The 12,539-nt window shown below is 45.4% G+C and overlaps 1 protein-coding gene across 2 annotated transcripts in view; it reads right to left on the bottom strand.

The window, feature by feature from the left end:
- The window catches only part of LOC149335879 (structural maintenance of chromosomes protein 6-like), a 48,882-nt gene extending 36,343 nt beyond the window's left edge, over positions 1–12,539 (bottom strand). Inside the window, exons 1-11 of one of the 2 annotated variants that reach the window (XM_089552417.1) lie at positions 12,422–12,539; positions 11,845–11,947; positions 11,504–11,629; positions 9,776–9,890; positions 8,534–8,639; positions 6,898–7,096; positions 5,871–5,951; positions 4,661–4,762; positions 3,239–3,376; positions 1,850–1,930; positions 353–753 (exon numbers count right to left, since the gene is read on the bottom strand). In XM_089552417.1, the coding sequence (XP_089408543.1) occupies positions 353–753; positions 1,850–1,930; positions 3,239–3,376; positions 4,661–4,762; positions 5,871–5,951; positions 6,898–7,096; positions 8,534–8,639; positions 9,776–9,890; positions 11,504–11,629; positions 11,845–11,931 (1,436 nt within the window). In that variant the 5' untranslated portion in view covers positions 11,932–11,947; positions 12,422–12,539. Of the gene's footprint in view, positions 1–352; positions 754–1,849; positions 1,931–3,238; positions 3,377–4,660; positions 4,763–5,870; positions 5,952–6,897; positions 7,097–8,533; positions 8,640–9,775; positions 9,891–11,503; positions 11,630–11,844; positions 11,951–12,421 lie in introns of both variants that reach the window. The other variant, XM_089552416.1, reaches the window with a different exon arrangement.

Genomic DNA, 12,539 nt, shown 5'->3' with positions numbered 1-12,539 from the left:
GCCGTTAGAATGTAAACAAATGGCCAGGGTTAACTGGCGATGTTTCAAACTGTGCTAAAAACACACGAATGCTGATTGCCATTCCACAAGTGACGGCACCGCACTCTCAAGAGTACAGGCTAAATCCGGAGCTTGTCGCTGGATCAAGCGAGAGTACTTCGCCGCGGAGCAAGCTGCACCACAACGAACAGTGGAACTCTTGAACCCGGTACAGATCGACCAGTGGAATTTGCATCGGCTGCCGCGGAGCAAGCAAAGCTGCTCCAGATCAACCAGTGGAAGTCACCATAAAATAAATCTAGTCTATGTCCAACATGAAATCAAGACAAAAGCCCCAAGAAAGAAGCCTCACCAAATTTCTTTCAGCTTCACCGAGCACTCCACCGTCGACGCATTGACCTGTGCACAGTGGTGCTCCGCAGTGCGGATGCGCGACCTCAGCTCGTTCCTCCGCTCCTCCAGCTCCTTGGCCTGTGCCTCCCGGCGCGCCTTCTCCTCGGCCTGCTTGTTCTGGTCGATGGAGTTGAGCTCGGCGATGCGGGTGCTCAGCCGGTGGACGTCCTTCCGCTTGGCCGCCACCTCGCGCTCGGTGCGCGCTATCTCCTGCTCCTTCTCGCGGATCTGCTCCTTCTTGGCAGCGTACTCCTTCTGGCCGGCCGTCAGCGTGGGCTGGACTTCCTCGACCCGATCCAGGGCTTCCTTCAGCTCCCCGTGAAGCCTCTCCTGCTCCGTCTTGCGTTCCTCCATCTTGACCTGCATCCATTGCAGGAGGCGAAAGGAAAAAAAAAAAATGTGACACTGTAGTCGGACGCAGGTCGGGCACAGAGATCTCAAGGGAAACTTGATTGGTTGGCTTATTGGGGTTTAACGTCCCAAAGCAGCTCAGGCTATGAGGGACGCTGTAGTGGAGGGCTCCGGAATAATTTCGACCACCTGGGGTTCTTTAACGTGCACTGACATCGCACAGAACACGGGCCTCTAGAATTTCACCTCCATTGAAATTCAGCCGCCGCGGCCGGGATCGAACCTGCGTCTTTCGGGTCAGCAGCCGGGCACCATAACCACTGAGCCACCGCGGCAGGACCAAGGGAGACTTTGATCTCACAGCTCAGATACTAGGCCTGCTATTTTGGGCACAGCAATTAAATGATATCAAAAAGACATCAAAAAAAGTTGCAAGGCTTCACTGGATGTGGGTTTTGCTTGTGCATTTTCTCTGTGTTCATGTACTTAATGGTGATCGCAATGATTTGGTTCTTAACGGTGCAAGGGGGCAGTTTGGCCAAATAGAATCATGGCTGGTAGGTGTCTGGTTTGTACATGGTGGGTTCAAAGATCCATGTTCTTCCCAGACATTTCACCTCAGAGGGAAAGCTTGTGCCCATTCAGAAACCAGCGAGTACCCAGCCCACAAGGCAGATGCTCGAAACAACCGGCCAGCAAGTCAAGGGTGAGGCAGCAAATGCCCTCTACACAAGTGCTTCAACTGATGACGACATTCATTCACTACATCAGTCAACCACCCTGCATCTAAGCGTGCACCCGTTAAAAAAGTTTTACGTTCGAAGTGCTCAAATGAATGCCCCCCCCCCCCCCCCCCCTTGCAACATTCCCCACAAATATACCTGCCACAGTACCGCTTTGCTAAATGTGCATCACGACTTCACACAGCTAACAATTCCTATTAGATTGATACTTTGAACAAAGAGCAATGAATAGCAAATGTAAATGCAAGACCAGCATGCCCCTTTAAAAAAGAGAATGTTGCGCATTTTCACTGCGGTACAGCACACTCCTACAGCATCAAGTGTAAACAGTGCACGTTTGCCCAAGTCAAGACAACACTCACATCTGTTGCTGCAATCTTTTCTCCCAGTTTCAACACAGTGTCACACTCTTTCTTGCACTCGGCCTCTTGCTGTCGGAATGCCTGAAATGCAAGATACACGTGACGCAAACATCTCAAAGGTCAAAGCTTTTCTAGCTGAACTGTAATTCGCAAGAAAATTAAAAACTGATGAGCTTTTGTCACAACAGAAAGGATGAAGCAAGGCTTTCTGTGGTGTCTGGACCTTCTGCAGAAACATAATAAGATCATGAAAAATTCAAAGAAGAAAATAAGAAAAGAAACAATCCAGAAGTGTTGATATGCCTCTAACTTTCGCCAAGCTAAGACCAAGGCTGCTCTAGTTGTGCCCCCTCCCCTTATCTTAAAATCCAGGAGAAAAGGATGCGTTCATAACAATGCATCATTTTCTGCTTTTTTTTTTTTCCATAGCCAGATTCAAAGCCACAACTAATTGCACAACCTATCCCCTCCTTGCTGTAAAACTCAATTTTACCCATCCTCTCCTGGCCATCTATGACCCCTTCACGGTTGTTCCAAACAGGACTGAAAATTTGATAGGATTATCATATCCGTACAAAAGAAGCCAGAGTGGAATAACTTTAGCGCTGAGGTGTAAGTGCTAGGCTGGTCCCCCAGGGCGACAGATTCTCAGGAAAAGAAAGGGCCAGGGGAAAGCAGCCAAGCAACAAACGAAATGAAAGCCACTCCAGACGAGTGGAGGGCCACTTCGCACAACTCTTGCCAGCAAGTCCTATGCATTTCCCAATCAAAACGAATCTGCAGTGCATGTCTGCACACATTTCATCTCTCGGAATCCTCTTCTTGTTGCTAGTAGTTTAATGACTGCCCTTGCCGGCCGAAGCTCGATTACTCGGGCAGTTTCACAGAACCATCTAACGCCAGGGAGTTACTGTAGCGGTTTGGTCTATTAATACAATACTGCAGGCCTTGGAGTGGCCCAAGCAGAAGGGGCATGCAAATAACAATAATACAGAAGAACAATACGAGCAGAGATATAGAATTGATTATTAAACAGTGCACAGAATACCAAACCAAATAACAAAGGTTTGGTTCATTTTAGATAGTTAAATTACTTGGACAAATTTTCTGCAGTTGGCAAAATTAACACAAGCAAGAAACCATAAGTTTTATTGAATTCCGCACAGTGTGCCAAAGAATTAGCTGAATTAGCATTTTCTTCAAGGCATTATGTGCATCAACCGTCACTCAGTGTATAAAATGACACTTCGCGACGACCAGCTTGAGCAGAATGCATAAAAAAAAAAACTACATAAGCTTGCCACTTTGCACTTACACAAAACCTAGCAGTACATTTCAATCCAAGAAGCTTAAATACCAAGGATACCATGGCACCACAAAAGGACTGACCTCTTCCTGGTCGTTGACCTTGGCCCAGGCCTCCTCTGCCTTCAGGCGACGCAACTTGGCTCGCTGCTCGTCCAGATTCTGGAACAGCCGCCACTGCTTCTCCCACCGCTTCACAACTTGCTCCATCTCCGGCAGCACCTGAAACCAGCAGCAACACATAAAGAAAATAAAGAAAAAGTGCAAATCAACCCAAGTTTACCAGTGGCATTTGCCTCCTGCTGTAACAGGTAAACATCCAGTAGGTTTGGTAAACTCGTTGGTCTTCCTGTTGAAGAAGGCTGTAAAAGAAGGTTTCCCTCCTATTCATTATCCCCTCTCACCACCTGTGACTTGAGTGTTTTCTAACCTACGTGGCACCTTTCCTACCTCTATATGCTATCATCATCATCAGCCTCACTACGCCTACTGCAGGGCAAAGGCTTCTCCCATGTCTCTCCAATTAACCCTGTCCTTCGTCAGTTGCGGCCACTGTATTCCCTCTAACTTCTTAATCTCATCCGCCCACCTAACTTTCTGCCGTCCCCTGCTGTTTGCCTTCTCTTAGAATCCACTCCGTTACCCTTAAGGACCAGCGGTTATCTTGCCTTCGCATTACATGCCCTGCCCAAGGCCACTTCCTCTTGATTTCAACTAGGATGTCATTAGCCCGCGTTTGTTCCCTCACCCGCTCCGCCCGCTTCACCTATCATTTACGCTATTCCCATCACCAAGTTTCGTCATTAGCTGCACTGCCCTTAGTTTCAGTTCAAGGTTTTTCATTCGCCTCACTTCAAGTATAGTTAGTGCCACCTAATCACACAGCACAGCGACGCGCAAAAAGGAAATTCATATGAGTAATATGAGGAGACAGGAAGAAAGCAGAGTGGGCAGTCGGAATATCCTAGCTGAAGTCAAAGTGGGCAAATGAACACAGGCAGGGCATGTGATGGGTAGGGAAGATAACTGATGGCCCCTCAGGGTGTTATGAAGTGGTTTCAAAGAGAATGCAAGTGTAGCAAGGGGCATCCACAATCAGGTGGGCGGATGGGCTAGGAAGTCTGTGGGGATCATGCGGCCACAGCAGGCATAGGACAGAGTTAAATGGAGGGATATGGCAAAGGCCTCTGTCCTGCAGTGGACGTAGTTAGGCTGACGATGACCACACAGAAACAAACACAGCAGCGCCACATCTGGTATCAGTTCGCAATTGAAGCGCCTGTACCCACGCAGCCAACTGAGCAGTTAAGTGTCCAACTAACCCAGTGATGCCATCAGAACCACTTGCAACAGACTTGATGCTCCTAACAAGGAGGACACATTAACAGGTTCCGCTAATCTGCTAAGTGAAATCCACTTCTTGAAGCATGTGGGGAGCAAGCACATCTTTGAGCACCCAATACTGAAATCAAAAGCAACAAGAAGAGAAGAAAAGGCGGAGCGAACCTTTTCTTTGTGGGCCACATCCCGCTGCATAGCTGCACTTTCCATTTCGAGCTCGTCGTAGGCTGTCCTCAGCAACTCCAGCAGTGTTGCCTTCATGAAGAACTGTGAGCATCACAGAAGAGAAAAGGGGGTTCTCAAACAGGGTTCTGTGGAACCCTTGGACTTCCCAAGCACCTAAATTCATGCATCCCTCGACATGCAACCTTTCCTTCGCCCATTTTAGTCTGGGACTTTTAACAATGCTGTGATTGCCCATAGCAAAGTGTTTCACTCTAGAGCCAGCCATTATATGGGCTGTGCACACTTTTCTGCATGCATGTTAGGTAGGGAGGGGGGTGGAAGTCAAGACATGTGGGGTTCCTCAGAGTCTTTTGAAAGCCACTAGAGTTCCCAGAGGCTAAAAAAAAAATTAAGAACCCCTAGAGGCAGAGAATGCCAAAACTGGCTAGTGCAAGTGGAACTTTGGTCAGAATTATTAGAGCACAGGCAAGTCCCAAAAATTAGGGGGACACTTAAGTTCCGCCTTAAAGGGTATGACGCAACAGCGTTAAAGGCTCCCTTCAGCAGTTTCTCTTCTCACGTTGTGACTGTTCTTTGTTCATATTTACACATTTATTGCAATTATTACAACACTGTTTCCACATTCTTGTCTTTGAACTCTTCCACACTGCAGTTTATGCACATAACATTACTCTAATTAGCATGTCTCGAGTTCACTCCACTAATTACCACATTACTAAGCTTCAAATAAAGCCACCACCACCACATACACACATCACCCCCTCTTATACCTCAGCCAAGTCGACATGCCTGCGTGGCCTAGTCGTAAAGCGTACCTGGCTGGTGACCAAAGGGCCATAGGTTCAAATCCTGGCTAAAATTTAAGGAAATTTTTCTTTGTGTAAAATCAATTACTTTATAGAGTTAAGTTGTTTGATACATGCGCTGATCTTTGATTCCCATTACAAGTCTACTTTTCAATTACTTTCATTGCAAACATCCACACGTGACATACGTTTCTCGACACAAAAACGGCGCCAGGACAACCCCGGTTTTTCCACTGAAATGGAGCTTTATCAACTGTCACATTAATATGGTTCACCACACAAGCATGCCGAACCGTGCTCGCAAATTCAGAAAAGTGCCAAAGCACTGTTTAGAATCGGGGTCTAGAACAGAAACGCAGCCAGAAACACAGCCACCTACTCACACTGTATCTGTCCTTTGGATTCTTGGAGTGCAAGAAATCTCGACTTGTTTCCTGGTTCAAGATCATGACGGGGTTGTCGACCTGTGTGCGACAGACAAGTTGAAAAACGTCAGTGCACTCTATACGGCTTCATTTGATCCAATGAAAGCATGGTGAAGAATGAAAATATGGAACAGTACAGTGCAGTCCATTTGGAATACACTGTCTGCACAAGATCAAAATTCACATGTTTCTTTGTTTTAGTGCAGACAGCCCTCCCAAAACTATTACAGCAGACTGAACTCAAGCTCGCTCAATTTGAATTGACCCTTTCATCTCGTCAATGTCAAGAGTATTAAAAGATGGCGACAATTTTGAACTTCAGTTCACTCCAAGTTGGAATTACTGAGTGTAGAATGCATTTCATTTACCCAGACTTTTACAAAAGTCGCAGGTCTAGTCCTATGCAAATTCACTGCATGCTCTGAACTGAGTGACTGCTAAATGCAGTTGTAGTGCAGGGCTGGCTACCTACACTGCCAACAAAGACCACATGATGATGTGCATTAAATTTTGCAGAACTGAGCACTGGCGTCATGATGCACTCAAACAGCCCGAAATGGTGCTGAACACTTTCGGATATCCAACCGATGTCTTATCTTACGTAATCGATCGTAAAGTAGCACTGGAGAAGAAAAAAATTAAACCACGAACGAAACAGTCCCAGCTACGAGGATCAAGCCGACAAACAAGGCTCTCAAGAAAGAATTTGGCTTGTTTTGATCCGTATATCAGCAGGATCTATCTTATTTAAAATTTGAAATGAGATTCGCGCAGCTTTTCTGGGTGCTACAGGACCCCTTTCATTATCAAAATTTTTTACAAAGGAAAGTTGTATAGATTTCCTTGCCATTACAGTACAATTTCGCTTAGTTTCAGTTTCTGGATTCGGCTTATTTCAAGAAAAAAAGCTCCCGACATATTTCGGCTTCCACCTTTGCGCTTGCAAACAGCTAAAGTCAGATGTGCCGAGAACGTGGCAGCATACCTGGATGTTGAAGCGGGTGACGATGCGCGTCAGTTCTTGCCTCTTGCTCGATACCACAGCGCCATTGCTAGATTTGATTTTGTACTGAGATGAGCCGTCGGCAGACACCCTCCTCGTGATTGTGATGCAGTCTCCGTATTCACTGGGCTTGTAGGCATTGTAGCCCACATTGCGAAGCTTCAGGGTCACCTCCGCAGACCTTCCCACAGAAACAAACAAAAAGAAATTGAAGAAACAAGGAAAAATAAAGTGAACAGCTGCCAAATGAGAGCCTGGGTATAAAGACCAGCCAAGAAGGAACATAGAGACAGACTATCACTAGCATGCTATTGTTACGGCTATTATCACGCCTATGAGAGCAATGCAGTGTGCAAAGTAGTCTGTATGTAATTAGAAGCACCAGAGGGAAGAGGAGAATGAGGGGAGAAACCAACGACAATAACCCAAAGGCTACGGCTGGCTAAACCACACCTGGGGAAAGAGAAGCAGGAATATAAAGGGGGGAAATAAAGACTGAGTTAAAACTGAAGAACATCAGGTAAGGATGTGCATGCTGCTAAGTCGTAACGTACTGCACAGGCACGACACCCTCAGAAAGTAGAACAGCACTAGTGGCCAACTAACTAAAATAAAAAGCGAGAGCATGCTGATGGCGACACAGCCGAGTGCCTCTGACGACAACTGGACACCCTGTGTGCATTTTGCAGCAAAAAAAAAAAGTGAAGATATTTAACAGGAATATCTATTTCATCACAGGTTTCCAGTTTCCTTCTTAAAACTGTTCTTCAACGCATAATCTTGTGCACAAAGTTTTCTCGGGTGATGGAAATCACATGCGCGGACAACAGACTCGAATATGAGGCAAGTATGGTGTGAATAATTGCCTCAAGAATTGCAGCAGACATCCAGATTTCCTCAAAAACCGGGCTTTGTAGAAGAAACCAGAATAAGTGTCAAATACCTACAGTCGCAAGCGACTGCACACTATTCCACAATACAAGTGATGACAATTTTAGCATGAGCAAGTCAATAGTATCTCATAGGCTGTTAACGAAATATTCGAAGCATGACAAGATGACGCGGTACATCATGGCCTGGAGAAGTTGTTTTACACAGCAGAAATAATAATCCTCAGTGTACCTGTGATCACACGGAGAGGTATCTTTATAGCGTGTCATGATGACTGCTGTGAAGTCTTGTATGTTTCTAGACCCTCCTTTGCTTACGTGACAGAACAAGCAACAAGTTTACATGTATCGCCCCTTTTCACAATTACTCCCCTCAAAGCAATGCTGAAACTATCCGTTTCAAAAACGTAATAAACAAACACTAAAAACAAGAAACCTGTAAACAAAAAGGCCACAAAAAAGAAAAGGCTCAGTTTGTGACATCACACTTGATATCGCAGTTTTTACTTCTCTGGTGCAAGCATTTTATTTTCAAATGAATTCAAAAAGAACTGAGAGAAGCCAGATTATTTGGGTGAGCAAAAGAAACAAAATTGCTCAGGAAGTTGAATGCGCTTTTAACAGCAAAGATGAATTTGTGGAAGCAGTAAACTTTGTAAAATCGCAGCTCTAGGACACACTCCAATACTGAACTGAGTAGTGGAAAAAAAGAAGAGTATAAAACACACCGCTTTCCTGTTTGCACGATGTTTTTCACATTCTTGCCTCGTGATGAGGCACTTGCTTTCCCACCCAGGCCTATGACAATGGAGGCCAATATTGCACTCTTCCCACCTTGAAAAAGAAAAAAGTAAATGATGAGAGACATAAACAAGCACAGGAAACAAAACACAAGCAGACATTACAATGGAAGCCAAAGGGCTCGCTTGATCACGTCTTTCACACTGTCCTGGTAGTCTGCTGAGACTAATGTTTCATTCAGGTTGCATGAGCTCAGTTACAGGGGACCCTAAACCGATTCTAGCAGTCATGTTCTAAAATACAAAATCGGAAAAGGTGGTGAGCACAGGCACTTGAGTCAGGTGCAAGTGCTGTCTGTAAAGCCTTTAGGATGATTTAGAAATAATTTTTTAAGATGACAAAGCCCGAATCATCAGGGTGACACCCCACTGCATACAATTAACCCGTCCTCGCCTAGCCTCACGTCAATCACAGAAGAGGTCATAAAATGGATGTAAAACATAACTTGGTCATTATCTTTCATTACAACACCTTCCATGGTGGCTGTGACCTTTGGCCACTGAGCCCAAGGCTGTGGGACCCATTCCTGTTTGCAACAACAGCATTTCAAAGGAGCCAAAATGCAAAATAACCCGCATGGTGCTTGATGCCTGTACAGCTAAGGAATCAAAGATGGCCAAAAGTAACCCAGATTCCAACACTACAGAGTCCCTTTTAGCCTGCATGCAGCTTTGAGATGTTAAACACCATATACCACATTTTACCCACTAAGTATAAAACAGAACAATTGAATCCGAAATCTAGCAATCAAAGCAATGCCACATTTCTGGCTGAGAGGGAATGACATTGGCACACATTACCACATAATTTACTACCGTAAGCAGTGTACGTCACCGAGCTAGCGGCTTTAGTCTTGCGGTTTGTACTGCAAAACACGCTACTCAGTCTTGCTGTACTACTGGCTTGAAATTCATCCGAGCAGCAAGACTCACACGTGCACGCAACCAGCCATTATGACAGTGCCAGTGTCAGAGAGAAGCTGGGTCAGCTAGAGGAAGCCCAAACTGATTTCACCGTCAGTCATGCTCTAAAATACAAATCAAGAGCAGAAGGTGACCATGAAAGAACCTAGTATAGAGCATGCTGCACTGAATGTGTCAAAGCAAGCACTGCAGACGTCAAAATGTCCAACATGGGTGGAATGTAACGTGCAGTGAAGCAGTACTTACTTCCATTTTTTCCAATGATGAAGTTTGTACTCTCCGAGAGGTTCAAGTCCAACTTGCCGTGGCACATGAAATTCTTGAGGTGCAACGACTGAATGACACCCACAGTCTTCTCCGGCTGATGAAAAAGCAACAGACAACTGTTAATAACAACAATGACGTTAGAATAGGGCACTCATACTTCCGGACACCAAACAACTTCAGGTGTGGTGACCTCCAGGTATGGTGACACCACAGTTCCATGTTGAGCATGCTGCATTCAAATTAGAACTATTTAGATGCAGCACTCTTGCTCAACACCATGGTGCCATCATGGGGCACGGGAGCCACTGAGCAATCTAGTGCCTTTCCAGGAATAGTTGGGGTGGCAAAGTAGGCAGTTTTTCTTGGCATGTACTGCAGGTACTGAGGGTAAAAGCTGTTTGTCACTGCCATTCAGGGCTTAAAGGTGCAGTGAGAAGGAATCTGAACTTGTCATTTTGCCGCGGGAACTCAATCTGCACATTCCAAGCATTCTTAGAAACTTCGACTTATTGCCCTGTGTGGCCGATTTCCCTAATTAAATCGAATTAACGGCCGACTCCCGCCCTTTTATTTTTTTATTCTCCCTGTACAGTGGGCGGAGTCAATCAACGCACGTGGAGTGCCTTTCAGCCAGCTCCGTGGAGGCTTTGCTTTCGCTTTATTTTGTTTTTTTAGGTTTCCGTGAATAAATAGTTTTATTCGCAGATAATATAGCCGCAAAATAAGCCCGCAGAAATAAAAATACGCACGGACTATTTGCTACTACAGATTACTACGTATTACTCCGCCAATGGCAGAGTGGCAAGCCGCCACGGGACTAGGTGAAAGGCACTCCATGCGTTGGTCGACTCCGCCCACCGTACGGGGAGAATTAAAAAAAAAAAGGCAGGAGCCGGACGCTAATTCGATTTAATTAGGGAAATCGGCCACACAGGGCAATAAATTGAAGTCTCTGAGAATGCTCGGAACGTGTAGATTGAGTTCCCGCGGCAAAAAGAAGAGTTCAGATTCCTCTTCACTGCACCTTTAACAACCTCTCATCTCACTCATGTACGAAGAACCTGTGTGCCCACTGGTAGGGGTTATATAAGCTGGTCACCACAGATAAATAAATGACGTTTGTTTTTGTATGTAGTATAGACGGTTAGAGTTCATTTGACAAGCTCTTTCTTTTGCGCCGTTTCTCATCGGCACCTCGCAATACGTCTCTAACCGATATAGTTGTTTGCATCTGCTTTGTTGTGATACAAGACAGAACTTAGTGAACGTATTAAATTTCCAACAACAGCTATTCTGAAAATTGATGCAACTCATTATGGCAAAAGTTGCCAAGCAAATGATAAGTGCATGAACAGTCAACAATTTTATGGGAAGGAATATTACTGAAAAAAAGCTAATTTTTTCAGTCTTAACACCCAGCCTGGAATAGACATCTGCAGACTGATTAAATGTGAAGCAGTGTACCTTAAACGCAAGAAAACTAAACCTATCTACCAAAGCTACATTACATAAACTTTTGATGACTGGTACGCATGCAATTCTGCAAGGAAGGTATGAAAATTAAATACAGCACATTATCTGGAAGCCAGCTTGGCACACAAAGGTTTTGTAAAAAGCTTCCAGCTCTGCATTATACATAGCCAGAAAAAATAGCAAAATGCACTCCAGGGTTAAAATGGGCACTTAACAATATTTCGCTGCACTCACCTTGTAATAGCTCTGTGAATCCTGAGAATCATTTCTGAATCTCTTCCTTGGAGATGACATTCGCCTTTCATCCGCACTGCCGAAATCATCCTGGGACTCCAAGGACATTCCCATGGCGCGCAGCACCTGTGTAGAGAATGGAATACACGGTAAGTGCGAGGCGAAAACAGCTTTAAAAATCAACAATAACTGGCTATGGCGAGGAAGACAAAAAACAAAGCAAAAACACTACAGCCTTGGGATTGCAGCTCCTTCAAGCCCTTGCTGCAAATGAAAGCACTGAGACGATCTGCGGTTGTCGTACTGCTAGCTTAGTTCGCGTAGAAATTACAAAGACTTACCTCAGACGCGGCATCACATTTTGTCCTGAATTTCTTGGTGGGTGAAGACATTTCACAGTCATCAGCGTCCTTTGTTCTCTTTGCCATTGTTGGGCCGCGTTACCTGCTTTCAAAGTAAACAATAGCACGATTAGAAAACGGGCTAAGAAAATTGGACATATTTACGTTGGCTGGAACGTGCAACATGAGCGAGTACGAAGTGAGCTATAGTGTACTGAAAAGCGCGAAAGGCGCCAGAACATGCCAGCTATGCGCGCGCAATAAATGAAAACTACCGGGAAAAACTCAGCACAGAACGCAGCTGATGGCGGGAAAAGGGAGGCATTACCAAGTATGTGCAAAAGGGCCCGCCGTTTTGAATTTTTATATCCCTGAGGCCCTAAACAGTGCAATAACACGGGAGAGAAAACTTCGACGAAAGGCGACAGCAATGCGCTTCAAAATCGCCACGCTAACCATTCGCCATTCATTCCCACAAGCTGAAATGTTTTGACCCGGTTCAGCATGGTTTGAAAACGTGCATTAGGCTTGCTAATAATGCGAAAAGGTCGCATGCGGCCGCACCGCCGGTACTTACTGACACGTTGGCTCGACGGACCTACAATGGCAATGCCGCCAAATTGCCCTCAACTTGAAAACAAATCACGCGACCCCACTTCGCGCGACACAACTGACAAGCGCGCTTAGGCGCGCTC

The sequence above is a fragment of the Amblyomma mixtum genome, chromosome 7 (assembly GCF_055824585.1).
Source record: "Amblyomma mixtum isolate Tamu chromosome 7, ASM5582458v1, whole genome shotgun sequence".
Classification (NCBI taxonomy): domain Eukaryota; kingdom Metazoa; phylum Arthropoda; class Arachnida; order Ixodida; family Ixodidae; genus Amblyomma; species Amblyomma mixtum.
This window is presented reverse-complemented; position numbering and strand designations above follow the sequence as displayed.